The sequence below is a fragment of the Amia ocellicauda genome, chromosome 19 (assembly GCF_036373705.1).
Source record: "Amia ocellicauda isolate fAmiCal2 chromosome 19, fAmiCal2.hap1, whole genome shotgun sequence".
NCBI classification, from domain to species: Eukaryota; Metazoa; Chordata; class Actinopteri; order Amiiformes; family Amiidae; genus Amia; species Amia ocellicauda.
The window spans coordinates 20,144,639-20,164,118 of NC_089868.1; the positions used below are offsets into that span (position 1 = coordinate 20,144,639).

The 19,480-nt window shown below is 36.3% G+C and overlaps 1 protein-coding gene across 1 annotated transcript in view; it reads left to right on the top strand.

Moving 5' to 3' along the window:
* Positions 1-16,860, top strand: part of LOC136714495 (dihydropyrimidine dehydrogenase [NADP(+)]) — a 154,743-nt gene extending 137,883 nt beyond the window's left edge. The window contains exons 21-23 of the mRNA XM_066692023.1: positions 13,834-13,977; positions 14,292-14,432; positions 15,899-16,860. Coding sequence (XP_066548120.1) covers positions 13,834-13,977; positions 14,292-14,432; positions 15,899-16,069 — 456 coding nt within the window. The 3' untranslated portion in view covers positions 16,070-16,860. The remainder of the gene's footprint in view (positions 1-13,833; positions 13,978-14,291; positions 14,433-15,898) is intronic.
* The last annotated feature ends 2,620 nt before the right edge of the window (positions 16,861-19,480 follow it).

Here is a 19,480-nt window from a genome sequence, read left to right on the forward strand (position 1 = left end):
ATAAAAATTGACAAATTACGGTTTTGATAAAGAAAATGCAGAATGAAGATACCCATTTGACATGCCTAACTGATCACCTTATTTATTCTGTATTAATATGATCTTACAATGGTATATATTAGGAAATCGACCATTTACACCAACGCACATCATAAGTAAAAGCATTTCTGCCTTGTCATTCAAGCTTAGGCTTTATTTCTGCAGACATTGTATGTGATCAAAGTGATATCATGCAATGCAATGTTATATATATATATATATATATATATATATATATATATATATATATTATTGATGATTAAATAGATGTATTTTGCATTTACTGCATTTGCACAGTCATTTTCCGATATTGTCTGTAGTATAATGATTACTGAACAGCTGAAAAATTAATATTATAGTAGTATATTCTGGGAGAAACATCAGGGAGGATTACTGTTAAAACTAAATTCACATTTCTAAGAATTAGTTATTGGCCTCAACCTTTGACCCAACAAAAGACAAATTCGTTTTAAACACACGTTTTTGTTTTTGAAAGCATCCAAAATATTAACTTGGGTACAGTATTCAAAGTCTGAAAATATGTATTCCTTTAGATCCTTTCTGTGTTTTATCTTCTTTTCCCTATTCTTGTTTTAACCAACATTATTCAAATTATGATGACATAATGTATCACATGGTGAAAAAGCGCAATAGCATCCTCTGTGTTGAGGAGCACGCTGTGAAAGAAACATGGATGAAATGAACGCCCTGTGTTACAAATGGGCAGCTTTAGAGAAGTGAAGGCTGGCGCTGTAGGCAAATTTAGCAGAAATTCTGCTGCATTCATGTGTAAGGGAATGAGGAAATACTATTGCTTCTGGACCCTCCTGTGGTTATAAGCCGGTGTCTCTGCTCTTCTCATTTCTGCTCCTGGTCTTGCCAGAGAAAAAGCAGGAGAGCATTTGCCCCAGGAGGCAGGCAGGCCTGGAATGTCAGCTCTTAAATAGCTGTTTGGCTCACTGTTGTACCAATATCTAGCTTGGCAGGCTCACTGCTGTAATGAAGCCTTCATCTGGACCAGCCTGCCTCGCTCAGCTGGAGGGCCTGCAGTGACTCAGTGGTGATTAGAGTGTGGAAGTGGGGGGGTAGGGCGATATGGGAAAGATACTATAAAAGGCTTTGAGAGTGGGAATGTGCTATGTTGTGTAAATACCTCATGTTAACTTTATACCATCTCACGAGGTCCCTTTGAACATTCTGGTGTCCTCCTCTGTGCTGAGTGATGAAGTCATAATCTACAGTTTGTAAAGTTTTTTAAAGGGTTGATTGTAAACAGAGTTCTTAGAAAATCTAGGATGATCATAAGGAACCTCTAGTAATATATACATACCTACACACACACAAAATATATAGATGGATATAGAAACTATGGACGACACAAAGGAGCATGGAAAGATGTCTGCTTGAAATAACAAGAAGTGATGGAAAAATTAATTAATGGATCCAGGAACATTCCAAAATGCATAATTGAAAGAGTGAAAATGTTCAAATGGAAATGGGCTGACACACTGCAAGAACAACAGATCAAAGATGGACAAAGATTGAACTGAATGGATCCCAAGAGATTAAAAAAAGGCCTAGAAGACATAAGAACATAAGAAAGTTTACAAACGAGACGAGGCCATTCGACCCATCGTGCTCGCTGGGGAGTTTGTTCCAGATTGTGACGCCTCTCTGTGTGAAGAAGTGTCTCCTGTTTTCCATCTTGATTGCCTTGAAGCCCAATTTCCATTTGTGTCCCTGCTGATCTGGAAAAGCTCCTCTGGTTTGATGTGGTCAATGCCTTTCATGATTTTGAAGACTTGAATCAAGTCCCCACGTAGTCTCCTCTGTTCCAGGGTGAACAGGTTCAGTTCCTCAGTCTCTCAGTTGGACATACTGTCCACAGTATCCAGATGAGCTCTAACTAGTGCATTGTACAGTCTGAACATCACTGCCCTTGTTCTCAACTCCACACTTTTGAAAATATACCCTAATATCCTGTTTGCCTTTTTTATTGCTTCCCCACATTGTTTGGATGGAGAAAGTGAGGAGTCCACATAGACTCCTAGGTCTTTCTCATGCGTTACTTCATCTAGTTCTATTCCTCCCATAGTGTAATTATAGTGGACATTTCTGTTACCTGCATGTATTACCTTACACTTGTCCACATTGAATTACATCTGCCAGGTGTCGGTCCACAACTGAATATTATCTAAGTCCCTTTGAATAGCCTGTGCTGCCGAGATTGTATCTGCTGAGCCACCTATTTTAGTATCATCTGCAAATTTGACAAGATTGCTAACTATCCCAGAGTCCAGATCATGAATATAGATTAGAAACAGCAAAGGCCCTAGTACTGATCCCTGTGGAACTCCACTAACAACCTCACTCCAGTTAGAAGCAACTCCTCTAATCGACACCCTCTGTTTCCTATACATCAACCAGTTCATAATCCATCTACTTACATTACCCTGAAAGCCTACAGCTTCCAATTTGAGGATCAGTCTTTGGTGTGGAACCTTATCAAAAGACATCTGCCTCATCTATACCCATGTTGACTATCTCCAAGAATATGGTTTTCATTAAGATGCTCCTCTATTTTTTGTCTAATCATTTTTTCCAACATTTTACAAGTGATGCAGTTGAGACTGATTGGTCTGTAATTTCCTGGCTCAGTTTTGTCCCCTTTCTTGTGGATTGGTTTGACATTTGCTGTCTTCCAGTCAGTCGGCACATCCCCTGTTCTAAGTGTCATTTGGAATATTTCAGTTAGCGGCCTTTAAATAATGTCCATCATTTCTTTAATTACTGTTGGAAATATACCATCTGGCCCAGGTGATTTGTTTGTTTTTAATTCTAGTCCCTTTAGTACATCCTCCTCATTTATCCTGATCTCTCTTAGGGTTTGACTGGCCTGGACTGTGGGATATAATCTGTTTTTTGTTTTGTAAAAACCTCTGTGAAATACTCATTTAGGACATTTGCCACATCTTGTTCCTTTTCTAAGATACTTCAATTTTTGCCCTTTATCTGTTTAACTTCCTCCTTTATTGACATCTTGCTGTTGTATTGAAAAAAGCTCTTTGCATTAGTTTTAGCTCCAATAGCTATGTTTCTTTCTATTTCCCACTTTGCTTTCCTGATCCCTTTCTTAAGATCTCTTTGCAGTTCAACATATTCTTTGTATTTTGTTTAATCTCTATCCCTTTTGTATGCACTATACAACATTTTCTTTCTCTTTATTTTTTTTCCTTCTATTTAACCATTTTGGCCAATGTTTTTTGGACCTCAATTTGCTAAGTTTTGGTACAGATTGCTCCTGAGCCTCAAGTAGTATATTCTTAAAATATAACCATCCATTTTCAACTGAATCTATATCCAGTGTGCTCCAGTCTACCTCTTCTAAGTGCCACCTCATACCTTTTAAGGTTTGCTTTTCTAAAATTGTAGACCATTGTTTTAGACTTGGCCCTTGTTTTTTGAACATATGCCTCAAAGCTAACCATATTGTGATCACAGTTTGCCATTGGTTCTCTAAATAGTGTCCCTCTGACTCTGTCTTGGTCATTTGAAAATATCAAGTCAATACATGCACTCTCTCTGGTTGGTTCCCTGACAAATTGAGTTAGAAAGCAGTCATTTACCATCTCAACCATTTCTATTTCTGCTTCTGTAATCCAAACTGGGCTTTCCCAGTCTATGTTTGGGAAATTGAAATCCCCCATTATAACAGCCACATCCTTGCTACATGCAGTCCTGATTACATTGTACAATGCAACATCTTGCTGAATATCTGAGTTGGGTGGTCTGTAACACACTCCTACCACTAATCCTCCGGATCTCTTGTTCAAAAGTTTAACCCACAAAGATTCTGTTCCGTTACTGAGATCTAATTTGAGTTCTTCTGCCTCAGTGTAATTTCTGACATATAATGCTACCCCACCACCTCTTCGATTTTGCCTGTCCCTCCTAAACTGTGTGTATCCTTTCAACTTGTATTTATCCCCATCATATTCTGTAAGTCATGTTTCTGTCACTCCTACAACATCATAGTCACACGCCAGCACTGTGGCTTCTAGGATGACCACATAGAAGATAGGAAGATGAAATCATGCACTTGGCAGGCATGACATGGAAAAGAGAAGCAAGTGGAAACATCTTGGGGAGCCTTCATCCAGCAGTGGACTGATATAGGTTGATCACATACAAAAAGTCCCATGGGCTTAATTTAATGTAAAAAGCTCTATATTATTTTATATATGATTATGTAGTTAAGTAAATCAATCGTAAAGGCTGAATGCATTTATTAATAAACTGTTGGGTAGAAATCTGTGAAGTTTTGTACTATAGAAGTGTATGATGGTACATGCATGTTGGCGAGCTCACAAATGCTTAAAACATATTTTGTCACATTCCTGGTTAACATTTAAAATTATAATGAGTTAATCGCTGCCTTATTTTATTTTTTTCCCTGTTCCAAATTTTTAAAAACATGCTGTTCAACCTTATGTAATTCTTCAATTTATTCAGTTAGTGTTACTTTTGTTTAAGCCTATCACATCTGTTAAAAAAAATATAAGAAGTAAAGAACATTTCTTAAGTAAATGAAAGCACTGAAAGTAGGTAGTAATTTTCCCAGTGGTACTCTATGGTAAATTAATCTCCAGTAAGCTAATGTAAGCTATAAGTTCATGTTTAAAAGTGGGCACTTCTTAGCACCAAGACTGTCGCATCAGAAATAACTATGAAGCGTGTTTCGCTATAACTCACTCGAATGCCCACCTGTAGTTTTTACACAGCGCGTCGGATTCTCATTAGCATTATTTTATCGGTTTCCTCCCCTTGGTCAATTCAGTGTACCAATTACAATCATGTTTACTCCCCATGACAAAATACTTGTCTTTGCAAATGGGTTGAAAGCAATGAGTTTGTTACAGAGAAGATGGGATGCCGAATGCATTTGGGTTGAGAAAGTGAACTTGGCGTCACCCATGGGCACTAAGTGAGCTCAGATGTACAGTTATTGGCTCCCCAGTCCAGCTTGTTTCTGGAATCTTTCATTAGCAGCTCTCTGATCTCGCTCCAGAGACATCCAGCAATTATGTCTTTGAGCCATGCTCTTGTTTGTTATTGGTTGCCCAACTGCTGAGAATATGCTAAGAGGACAGAGCGATGTAAAAAAAAACATGAAGGGTACAATCATTCTGTTAGCTGCAGACACCCAGAATAAATGCAAAGCAAGCCATGAAACTGAGCTACTCCTAAAAAAAAAAAAAGCTAATTTAGAAACTGTAAAACATAATATATACCCTAGGAAATCATGTCAGGTCTGTTTTAACTCAAAGGAAATGTATTCCATCAAACCATATCTTCTCAAAAGTGCATTTCACCAGGAACACTTCACAGGGGAGAAGTGATCAATTCTGAATTTAACTCGACAGTTAGCAATCAGTACCCGGTAGAGCACTGAAATCAAGCTGCAAATTATAAATGTATATAGTAGAATATTGTAACATTTCATAGTCTTTGTGTCCTCAGTGTCATTTTATTTTAGTGTTAAATGAATCGCAAGAAACTCAGCACTGAAATTCGAGAATCTCATCTCGGTCGTATTAACGTTTTCATTTTGCTTAAAACATAAGAAGTTAACATAGTTTTCCAAATGTATTCCATTCTTAAAAAGAATGTATTCAAGGTATATTTTACAAGAGAGTGAATATGAAGGAATATCTGTACAAATATGTATCAGAATATACTTTTAATGGGGATTACAAAAACTCTGACAGTGGATCTGAAGTCGGCAAGACACTGAAGGAATTACTTTATGGAGAGAAATCCCCCCCCAAAAGAGGAAAACTCTTTTAAAGCATTATCCTCTACTCTGATCAGTATCAAAATACCCAAAATGTGCAAAAGAAGAGAATATCAAAGACATTTTTTATGATTATACAACTGATCAAACAATTTCTGTGTGAATCTGTGTAAAGTACTAAGGGTTCTGACATGTTCCTTACAAACTTAATACAAAACCTAGTAGACAAGACTGCGCGTTCTTTGATGTACCAAAAATAATTGTTGAAATAATCGGTTATTTCAATTGTTATATAGATTATAAGTCATATTAAACACTGTGAGTTCCTTTTTAAACATCTACACTGTGTTTTTAATGAGTCACAGCACAATTAAAATAACAGCATTTTAATGATATTAAACATGCCATTTTTCAGAATGAATGTTGCATTTGGAATAAAACTGCTGATGCCATCCATTGATGTTATTTCCACTAACCCTTGACAATATTTTAAAAAAATGTTGCAGATTGTGTGGTTTTATTGTCATCTTAATCATACATGGACAGCTGAACATTCATTAGACTGAGGAACATGTGGTCTAACAATCTGCCTGACCAAAAAACCCACAAAACACACACACATGAAATGAAGACTGTAGTACTTTTTAAAACTTTTGTCAAAGCAAATATTTCTATATTTCCATGTAACTATGTATGTATAATGGCTATGTGTAGTGCAATGTCAGAAATGACAGTGACAGCATAGGTAACCAAAATTAATGTTTTTGTTTTCAGTTTTAACGTTTACATTTTGCTTGTAAATATGGCTAATTCTGAGTTGCAGCAGTGAAGACCGCAGCCAAGGTGTAGGAAACACGCAAAGCATTTGTTTTCATGTCAAAACAGCTTGAGAGCTCCTCAGTAATCATAGCAACACATACATACTGTTGCTATACTGACTCAGAACAAAAACAAAACAATATTACATTTGTCCACATTGTGTTGTAAACTACACAACAAACAATTGGCCCTTTCTTTTTCTTTTCTTTCTGTGTTGTACAATAGGACCCCATCTCTATTCAAATCAGGAGCAGATTGACTTTTCTCAGTATTTTGATTAAGCACATTTTTTCGATTTCTGAGTTTGAAGTGAATTATTATTAAATAACAGGTACATAAGGTTCCCAACACTACACAATAATTACTGTCTCTCCTTTGGCTTCTACGATGCTTTACATTTCCTGGACTTCATGCCCTTGGGATTAACGTTACTAGAAACATGAAGAAGACAGCTTTTGTTAATAAATATATATATATATATATATATATATATATATATATATATGAGAGAGAGAGAGAGAGAGAGATTCTATACATTGTGCACATAGAATGTAAACCATCAGAATTGTAGACCATCATTAGGCAGTTATTGCCAGTAAATAATGCAAACTGTGTTCAACACCTGATTGGCAGTGATGATCCTAAATGTTTAAAATGTATGTCAGAATGCAAATTTCACTCTAGTCAGTTATTTCTGAGCATGCGTAGATTATAAATTGCACATCAGTGGGTTTTCCATGGATACAGATTTCGGATAGCAGATTCAACTGCTGTTTGTTTGTTTGTTTGTTCTTATTTGTGTCGGGGGGACAGGTGGATACAACGGATGAAAGCTACAATGGACAATATTTGTGTTTTGGACAATGTTGCATTTCATTAGCAGCAGCAATCTCTGATAACTTAGGGCACGTGCCTGGCAGTTTCTTCACACCACCCAGTCTCATTAAAACAGCTACAGTTCACCAGTTTTGGTAGCTTTGAATGAACTCTGAATGAATTATTATACAACGGATAGGCTGCTATCAAGCAGAACATAAGACAAGCAAAAGGCAGCTTTGGCTTAATGAGGCTAAGTGAGTGTCTCCCCAGCACTACAGCCACATGACAGGCTGCGAACAGGGCTGCGCTGTTCCCTTCCATAGGCAAACCCTTTGCTTCTGGTTTATGTTTATGCACCTCAGAGGCTAATATACATTTTAATGCACTGCAATGAGAAGAGAAGAAAATCAGCCATTAGATTAGAACATGTGCTCTCCCTGTTAAATTAATGACAGCTGAACACAGAGATAAATTTAGGTTTTCATATTTAATTATGGCACACTGCAGTACTTTAGTGAGGATAAATTGCACAATTATTATGCTTCAGCTTTTTTTTTTTCTTTTGGCTCATGGCCTGACATCTTTTCTTATTAGCATTGTGCATTTCAGACAGCAATAAACCTTATTATGTTTATTATAAAGATAGGCACTGCAAAAGGGGGTTTTGGAGTAGTGGATGTGTATTTTATAACACATTTGGGCAAAGGATTGCAATACATTCATGTGATGTGGTTTTCACTAAATGTCTTCTTTGTTCCCTGTTTCAGCTTTGAATTACTAGTGTCTTTTAGGTGAATTGCTTTTTTATATAAATGCATCTGGCTCTTCTTGCCTACTGTGGAATATTTGAACATACAATAGTAGAGCACAATAATTACTCACCGTTTGTACACCTATTGATTTTAGCCATGCAGTTATCACACCTTTGATGAATGTAATTAATGTTGAGATCAACATGTATAAAAGGTTATGTACAAACAATAATGAAGGATATTGACAGAGGAAGGTTGATATCGGCTAAATAGTTGGACATGTTTATCTGCTGACCATCTTTTCACATCAGATTTTAACAGTCAATGTTTGGGATTATATTCTGGTACCCTGGTGTTTGAGTGGCGTTTAGAAAATATTCCTTAAATAATTAGATTTATTATTGATCATTAGAAGTACTTAAGATTGGTAACTTAAATTGAATTACAATTCAATGTAAATTTTGCATACACATGACCTAAAGCATATTTTTATTTGAAGAACATGTCTCTGGAGGAAAATGAACCATATCTAGTTGATACATTAATGTATGTGTTTGTTTGTTAAACTTACTTGCTCTAAAATGTTAAAATGATAAGAATTTGAATGCACATCTTCAAACTTTCTTAGCACCAGAAGTTGTAGAAAGGCTTCTAATTTGATTCAGTCATACCCACCAGCTTTACAAATCTAGTAGTCCAATGATTTGTGTGGGTATTATTTAGAAAAAAAAAAAGATTTTTGGAAACAAAAATCTGTTCTGGACACCTGTTTACATAAAGAATACTGTTAAGAGTGCCAGTTTATTAACAGCCTACCAACCATCTGCATTTAAACTCACTCCAGATAAGCCAGGAAAATGCTGTGAACAGCTGTGATTAGTAACTTTTTGCTTATGAATAGAGAATGAGCTTTTACTATTTTAGTAGCTGTTTGTGAAACTCTTAGCGATTGTTATATAATTGTCCATCATTTTGGTCCAAGGATATAAAATGAATTTGTCAGTGAGTTACTGATATGATAAATATCACAGGCAAATAAGGTACCTGGGCTGTTTCAACACACCGACAGTTGACAGATCTTTATCAGTCAGATTTCTGTTGATACTAAATATACATACATGCATACATACATACATACGTACATGCATACATATTGGGATTTAGGTCAACTTTACACTCACCTAAAGGATTATTAGGAACACCTGTTCAATTTCTCATTAATGCAATTATCTAACCAACCAATCACATGGCAGTTGCTTCAATGCATTTAGGGGTGTGGTCCTGGTCAAGACAATCTCCTGAACTCCAAACTGAATGTCTGAATGGGAAAGAAAGGTGATTTAAGCAATTTTGAGCGTGGCATGGTTGTTGGTGCCAGACGGGCCGGTCTGAGTATTTCACAATCTGCTCAGTTACTGGGATTTTCACGCACAACCATTTCTAGGGTTTACAAAGAATGGTGTGAAAAGGGAAAAACATCCAGTATGCGGCAGTCCTGTGGGCGGAAATGCCTTGTTGATGCTAGAGGTCAGAGGAGAATGGGCCGACTGATTCAAGCTGATAGAAGAGCAACTTTGACTGAAATAACCACTCGTTACAACCGAGGTATGCAGCAAAGCATTTGTGAAGCCACAACACGTACAACCTTGAGGCGGATGGGCTACAACAGCAGAAGACCCCACCGGGTACCACTCATCTCCACTACAAATAGGAAAAAGAGGCTACAATTTGCAGAAGCTCACCAAAATTGGACAGTTGAAGACTGGAAAAATGTTGCCTGGTCTGATGAGTCTCGATTTCTGTTGAGACATTCAGATGGTAGAGTCAGAATTTGGCGTAAACAGAATGAGAACATGGATCCATCATGCCTTGTTACCACTGTGCAGGCTGGTGGTGGTGGTGTAATGGTGTGGGGGATGTTTTCTTGGCACACTTTAGGCCCCTTAGTGCCAATTGGGCATCGTTTAAATGCCACGGCCTACCTGAGCATTGTTTCTGACCATGTCCATCCCTTTATGACCACCATGTACCCATCCTCTGATGGCTACTTCCAGCAGGATAATGCACCATGTCACAACGGTCGAATCATTTCAAATTGGTTTCTTGAACATGACAATGAGTTCACTGTACTAAACTGGCCCCCACAGTCACCAGATCTCAACCCAATAGAGCATCTTTGGGATGTGGTGGAACGGGAGCTTCGTGCCCTGGATGTGCATCCCACAAATCTCCATCAACTGCAAGATGCTATCCTATCAATATGGGCCAACATTTCTAAAGAATGCTTTCAGCACCTTGTTGAATCAATGCCACGTAGAATTAAGGCAGTTCTGAAGGCGAAAGGGGGTCAAACACAGTATTAGTATGGTGTTCCTAATAATCCTTTAGGTGAGTGTACATATTGACGTTTCTTAATTCAAAGCTCTAACAACAGTAAAAGAAAGAAGAAGAAGAAAAAAAGTATTCTGTTATTCTACTCTATTTCCCGAGGTATTTATTAACTGAGAGCACTTTGTCATCTCTGGTAGAGTCTTACTCCAGCAGACTACCATTTACATAAACCAGAGTAAAGTCCCTTTCTTACTTGTCTACAAAACTGAAGACAAACTGCCTGCCAGTTTTTTAATTCCTTTTTCATGTTCAGGGAAACAGTGAGTAGAATGCTTTCACTCTAAACTGTCATGAATATGGTAATCTGTTGAAATCACTACAAGCAGGTACTCCAGTTAAGCACATGCGATGAGAATGAATGTCTTCAATGCCAGCATCGTCTCTTGGCGGGGATTCGCTGCTGTCCTTTACCTGACAGGATGCCAGCTGTGCACGGAGATAATGGTGTGATTGGGTGAACCCTTTATCATATCACTTCTTAGGGAGTTGTAACATCTACCGAGGAGACGTTAATTTCATATTCACATGGATTTTGTGATAATACATATTAACATTGCTGTTGCCATTGGTCAAATTTTACCCATCCGGCTTTGCACGATTTGTGCTCAGTGGGCTTGTATTTGCATGTGAAGTGCATGCTGGACTACTTCAACCAATCTGCCTTTTCTGAAACACTACAAGCAATCTGTATACAGAATTTACATTCATCCAATCCACCATGTCAGTGTGAACCTCGGCACTTGTATTCCCCCATGAAGGGATGTACTATCAAAGAACTTTTCCTTTCCAAATTACTGGACAAGCAAGTATCTCAATATCAAAACTATTCCCCTTTGGTGTGCAATGCAGATTCAGAGGAAAATGTAGATTGTTATTGATTCACACTTACAGTACTTTATATCAATTTTAAATTACGACACTCTGAATTGATCGCTTTTGTTCAATAACTTGCTTGCTTTTACATTTGTAAATAATAGTCATTATGTAAAAGTACTGATTCAATGTTGATTCATCATTCCAGAATAGAGAGAGATTTAATCACAGTGAAACTTATTTTCTTCTTTTAAAAATGTAATATAATAGCATATTTTTGGTTGTTTTTTTATTGCTCTTACTACTTTTCACTCAATTTCTATTACCACCGATGTATTCTAATTTGATATAGATGTATTTTTAATCAGTAGATCTTTGGATATGAATCTTTGCCATCAGACTTTCTTTCACTGTACTGGAAAATCTTTGCTAAACTTTTTTTTTTTTTTTTTTTTTTTTTTCATTTAGTAATGTAATTTTATTGAAATCAAAGTATTTAAAAATAGATGACTCAGGCTGATGGTTTAATATAGTTCTAACTGAATATTTTACTTATTCATAACCACTCAATTATCTTTGACCTAGCAGAGTAATAAATTACAATCCAAGTTCTTCTTTCTTTTTTCTAAACTATGGTCCCCAAGCCTTTCTGGTTTAAGGCTATAACTGTTGATTCATTATGCTGTCAGCCACCGCCTGCTAGTGTTGTGCTTTGTTCCAGATAGGAAGGGGTTTTAGTGGTAGATGCTTACTATCTTGAGATGGTTAGGATTTAGTTCCACTGGGAACAAATACATCAATGATGAGTCCCTAAGCAAACCATTAGAAAAAATAACCACCACTGCCAGAGATTTGTAGATCTGTTATGATGACAGTTTTGATGGTCCTGAATGAAAACACATTCTTTTTCTTTGTGTTTGTTCAGAAATATATTGCTATATAGACTCTGAGCGTGGTTGGCTTGTTGTACTACAGTAAGAGAGCTAAGGGCCAGCAGTACACAAGGAATACAATGTCTGGGCATGAGCAGGATTTGTGTTTCTTCCAGGTAAATGCTGCAGAAATCAGGATGAATCACACGGGCAGCATTTCAGCCGTTATAATTACCGTTCTTTGAAAGACTTTGAGTCACTTAGGTAGATTAAATATCATTCCATGTTAGAGCCGCTTACTGTACACTTTCAAGGTAATGAGATTTTTGTGAAGCTTAGACTTGAGGCTGGTCAGGTCAGGACAGCATGACAAAATCAGATCAGTTTTCACTAAGGGATTTGGCTCCAAATGCATCATAATGGAATTACCGAGCTGTGGTGTTATTTGACTTTTCTTCTGAATTAGTAGTATTAGTTTTAACTCAGTGGTATTTCTGGAATTGTTTTGGTACATATAAGACATGCAATATTTACTTGTTTGATTTACAGTCATAAAAACACTCTCTTCATGACAGCATTACAATGAATACAGAGCAGATCCTTCTTCTCCAGTACAGACATCTTGAATATATGTATGTGCATGTGATGATAAGACTACTAATAATAAAGGAAATGGAAATGTGTGTACAATACAATACATAAGAAAAACATATAACATTGAACACACAATAAATAATCAATATTAATAATAATGATTTAAAAAGTAGTCCATATTAATATAAATAACACAGTGACAATAACAACAATAATTACTTATTATAAAGCCATGAATTGTTAGTGCTATAAGGACACTTTTATTGTTACTAAAGAAGTGTTGCATTTTTATGCAGTAGAAGTCCCTGAAAGCTGATGTTTGTTATGGAAGGTGCAAGCTTATTGTCTTAGGTTTATTGCACCTGCATTTCTGGTAGGCCATGTACTGTAAAATCATGCAATATATTTGCAAAAATATTCATTCACCAACGTGGCTTAAGACATTAGTGTGCCAATGAACAGGAATTGCTTGCTTAGGCAGAATGGTCCATTGAAGCTATGCCTGCCTAGAGATATTGATGTGCATGAGACATCATTGAAAATAATAAAAAAAAATGCTTGTTTTGGTATTTAACACCTTCTCTGCCATAGGGAACACTGTCTCTGTAGAACAGCTGCCATTGTACCATGTTTTGTACACAAAGTATTGCACACCTTACCAGTTTCCTAGATGCTTGATGTTTGGTTGCTTTTCATTAGAAACTTAGAAAAGAGTAAACAAAGTTCCCAACTCAGATGGCAAATTGCTTTATAAAAGGAATGTTAATTTTGTCACAGATAATGAAAACTCAAATAATAAAACTTTGAAAACAGAATTGCAACCAAATATTCCAATGAGCATGTCAGATTTTCCTCTGAATGACACAACAGCGACAGTGTCCAAGTATGACGTTTAGGATGAGGTATTTAAAATGACACGTACTGCTTGTTCTTTCCACAGACATTGCCCAGTTTTGGCCCATATCTCGATGAAAGGAAAAGGATCTTGGCAGAGTATAAATTAAGCTCCAGAAATGATAACATTGTGACGGAATCTAATGTTCCAAGAACCTTTACACCCAAAAAACCTATTCCAGCTGTACAGGTAAGCTGAAACATTTGAATACCATTCAAAGACACTGAAACTTTTGCTCGTTGACTTGAAGAAATATGAAGAGATCCAAGGTGTTCTGGAATTTCATTATACAGTATGTATGAACTAATTTAGGATGGAAGGTCATATCTATTAGATCCGACTCTATGGTCAAAAATATTTATCCAGTTATTTAGTTATTTGAAACTACCATTTGTAAATAAAACGTAAATAAAACCCAGATCAACGAGACTACTGCATCTTTGTTTGTATTTTTTTGTTTTTATTACTATTATTTAAGTTGGTATATTTACTGTTATTTTTAGGATGTGATTGCAAGAGCTCTGATGTACATTGGGGCTTATGGAGACCTGAACATCAAGGAACAAGTGGTGGCACTAATTGACGAAGATATGTGCATTAACTGTGGGAAATGCTACATGGTCTGTAATGATTCTGGCTACCAGGTATGTACAGAGCTTCAGCTTTTTTCTAGTTATCTTTCAATTTGAGCACACTGGTTTCCATAGTACCTCATACACAACACTTCCCATCAAAGTTGCCTATAGGCCGACGCATGCATCACTGAAACAGCCCCTTCCTGTTTCCTGTTTGTATAACTAGTGATGCACGCACCCAAACATCCTCTTTGCTGGGATTCATAACTCCCAAGCACTCTTGCAACCTTTGGGTAGTGTTGTCTTTTTCAGATGTCCTATGATTGCATATCGTTATATGTATGTGTGACTTTTGCGTTCATCCACTAAAGAAAATCAGTTTAACTTGCCCATATGCCTAACATACACAGATGTGATTTGGGAGAGTTAATTGAGCAATGACTGATTTGCATATTTGTTATTCCACATCAGTGTTATTTTTCCTTGTGTTATAAAAGGGCAATCTTAGAAACACTTGAACTGACAATAATCTGTATGCAGCTAACATGTTTCTTGAGTGTAATCATAATTGAGGCCAATGGAAATACAGAGGAAGGCAATAGTATGTGAACCCATTAAATATATTACAAAACAGTGTAGAGTGCTACTGTAATTGCAGTTTGTTCTAATGCATACTCAATACAATGATGTTTTTATAGATAAAAAAACACATCTATACATCATGGATGGTAAATATTTGTGGTAGATGTAAAAACCTGATCATTTATCATGCGTGTATTGATGAATTTGTGGCTCTGTTTTATGAAACATGTGATCACCCATTGTGGAGTGTATTGTTTGGGCAAGGATCTTTTAATGTGCCTACATAATATAAATGGTTTCTTATAAAGGGAAACATTCATCATTACAAGACATCATAATCAAATATTTGCCTCTATAAGCAATTTAAAGGGGGATGCTTAGCTGTATAACACAATAAAAGGAATGTGATTAGGAAGTAATTGACCTATAACCCAGAAAGGCACTGCAGCGGTCCCACTGAATTCATTCCGTCTCCTGCTTCATCTACTTTATTACAATTACTTCTGAGATACAGGAAAGTTATTTTTTGTTATCATTCTTGATTACCCAACCCATTTGAGATATACAAACAAATCAACGGTTATTAAAATTGAAAAGTCAAGTAAAACACATACAGAATGATCATCCTTTAGATCTTTTGAAGGGGACCATTTCAATGCAGCAGTTTTATGTTTTAAGAAACGGCCATTGCAGCTCTGATTCCTTTTCTGTCATATAGATCTAATATTAATACAAGTGTGTGTGTGTGTGTGTGTGTGTACTTGTATGGACATGCCTTAATGTGGTTTCTGGAGTGGGTAGTCGGTGTATCTGTGCGGGATAGCATTTAAAGACCTGAAGTAGTGATATGTATTTTGTTCTTTTTTTTTTTTTTTAAACACACTGGGAGGAAGTCTTCCTACAGAGGTCCAGCTAATAATTCTAATCTAATAGCCTTTTGCTTCCTTTTGCAGGCTATTAAGTTTGACCCTGAGACCCACCTGCCTACAGTTACTGACAGCTGCACTGGCTGCACTCTGTGTCTCAGTGTTTGCCCCATAATCAACTGCATCAAAATGGTTTCCAGGACAACACCTCATGTGCCAAAGAGAGGCCTGCCTCAAGCTGTTGATCCCGTTTGCTAAAGAAGCCCAGGTTCGCTCTCTGAAAAAGGACCCAACGTCTACTTCATAGCATTGATTCACTTCATAATTGCAGTGTGAAAAATTACCTTTATTATAAAAACGAATAATTAGTTCGAGAAATAATTGCCTTTTATTCCCAAGCCAATTATCCAGGAATAATTGTGTGAGCACAAATAGTTGCATTATTTCTAAACAATAGCCGGCAATATTTTTGTTCTGTCAAAGCTGTGATAATGAAACTGAAGGAGAGTTTGAAAATAATACATGTTTATATACCGGGGTGCTTATACCGAGGACTGATGCAACATTTTCAACCAGGATAGGATGACAGTCGGTACTGCTTTGCGATTAGTTTGTAGATGTTCAATTTCAGGGCTATTTTATATGATTTCTGTGGAGGAATAAATAGACAGAAAAGTTATAATGAACAAAGATGAAGAGAAGTCTATTTGGCTTTCAAAAATATTAACAATAAATGTTAAATTGAGTTTAAAAAATAATTGCCCTACAGTATATTTAGGGTGGCTATGAAAACCTATTATTTTACTGTAAGTCATTCAGTAAATATATTTACAACCAGTTTACTATTTAAAAAATAATCTAGTTTTATTTCCATGTTCAGTATTACCAAGCTTTATTCAAAATACTTGGCTGGATTAATATTTATAGGAAATATAGGTTTGATTCTTATCTAATAAAATCTTGAAATGTAGTTCCTGTGTGTTTTCTTTGTTTATTTGTATTTTATTTGCCGGAGGTAAATCCACCTATTAAAAGAAGGACATGCAGCAGTTTTGGCTAATAAAGGTCGTCTGTGACTGTTTCCTGCCCAATAAATCGGAGCAGCAGCTGTGTTTGTTTCTGACCCAATTAAGGTCAGTTATGGCTGCTTCCAGACCAATAAATATCATCTTGGAAGAGCCAAGCAAATAAAGGTTGAATTCGAGGTTTGGTCAACATTGCGAGGGCATTGCTTCGTCAGCAGCCATATCAGGCACAAGATATATTCTGAAGGAGAGACTGTTCAGTACATTTTTAGTTGAGGTTTTTGATCCATATTGTGGTTTAACTTCAAATATTCTTGTGCTGGTATTCAAATACTTTCTGTCTAATTTTGAAGACAAATATGGCTGCACCATCCAATTAAGATTTTGGTATTTTGATGTTTGTTCAACCTTCGTCCTTCTTTAACGGGGACTGTGAGAAAAGGGACCTAAAGTATCCAAAAGAAGAATAGTATTTTAATTGTTATATCTTACTATGAATGCAATGTGTTGAAATGACATTTGAGCAGGAATGTGATATTGACTTGCATATCTCCACGATTTCATAGGGTACATTTTTGTAAAGACAAGAAAATCAAAGTACTTATGAAGATCTTCCTATTAGACACGGAATCTTGTATTAACTTTTATTTATCTTTTATATATATATATATATATATAGAGAGAGAGAGAGAGAGAGATTTGAACTGAAATGTGCTTATTGATTTTAGATGTTTGTCTTTTTAATTGAGGGTGGGAAGCTTCTTAGCAGATGTTTATTGCGGTCTGCACGTCTTTCCGAACTCTGTCTTCTTTACTGCATTCATCAATACATCCTTAATAATTCAAACGTGGTCTATTCTTGCAGCAGTAGGCGAAATGAACAGGCAGCCGTGCGATGATAACCATGGCCTTGGCAGCATGGAAACCTTTTGTTTGGATTTTTTTCTTCATACATACACACGGACAGACATCTTTTCACAGATTTTAAAGGCGTATATTAAAGATGGAAAGTAATCTGTTAGAAATACAGCTAGATTATATAAAATGCATAATATTCTATGGGATAACCGTACAATGAACTCCAACTGCAACTCCAACATGAGATCATGATGTGAGATGAATGGTATGTTTTATAAGGAAAACAAATGATCTTTTTGATTCGTTTTTTCTTTGATGACTAACACAAACAAGCTTAGCACTACTTCAGGGGTCAACTTAATTATGCTTCTATACATAACATTCATATACTATTGTATTATGTTTGAAGACAGCGATTATCAGCTATGCCCTTTTCTGTGATGCAATCGGAACATAAATATCTAAATCTGAAGTAGGTTTTTAAACATATGCAAGTGTAATCTGTTAAATTTTCCCTTTACATAAACAATAAAATTAAAAACATGTACAAACATCATCAAATTTAGTAAGTTTTACAAGTTGGATGCAGTTTATTAAAATGAAATCATTCTAATCCACATAATTTTAAGGAATAATAACTGTGATTAAAAGTTCCAAAGAAATATTGAATATACATTTTTCTGTCATGTAGAAATACCTTTAAATATCTACAAATTGTTTAAAAACAGGTGGACGTTTTCTTGTAGGCTCCCCTGTTGTGTTTTTCAAGTGAGTATTAGTCAATCCTTTTGGAAGTTTCACTTCACCGAATCTTGTGGCTTGGGAATCAACTTTTTAAAATGCTTTGCATCAGTGATTTCAGGGGTGTTTGGCCTACACCTGCAGGAGAAATTGCATTCCAGCTGATCTTGAAATAACTTGAATCAGTTCCTACAATTTAGTGTTATTATTTTTTTGTGTATAAATTCACACATTAATATTAGCATTATGTGAGCAAGCTGCCTGTATGAATACCTGTGTACATGCATGCTGATATAAAGCTCGTCAGATTGAATGCGATCCACGCTGAGGTGACTCTGACGCGTGTGGGTACAGGATAATAGATTCAGCACTGAGGATAACCCTTGCCCCAGGCCGGGGTTTAGCTGGTTTATTATTTGCCGAACACACATAGTGGGCATCAGGAGAAATCTGAGGGGTGTATTAGTCTCTCTGGGTGCTGCCCCGTTACTCTGTGATAGGGTTTTGAATTGATCCAACCCTTAAAGTAAGAATGTTTCTTTGGACCATTATTTCACTGCCTGTTATTTAATAGGCAAATGCTCTGTCTTCGACTGTATGCCAGCAGACAGAAAATGGTGGTGATGTATTTCATATCCAGACAAACTGCACTGAACTGAAATTGCACATTATTTTTTGACAGTGCTAATACTTAATAAATTGTATTTTTCCTATAGTTAATGTTCATGTCAGATATTGCACACAATGCTTGTAGCTGTAGCATATTTAAGATTTTTCCTTTCTTACTTACAAATCAGCGTATCCGTCTTTCATGCTAGCGTTTAAATAGATGGATAACATTTTCATTGGTGTTATCATTACATTTCTGACTGTAGCTGCAAAGTTAAACAGAAGCTCTGTTACAATGAGTTTTCACATAAATCTTCCTTCACATTCTCAGTAGGTGTCTGACTATGAAAATGTATCACTCTCAGAAGTCCTTTACCCAGAAGATATATATGAGCCAGCCCGTTGTGTCATAATAATAATTTATGGTGCATGAAGT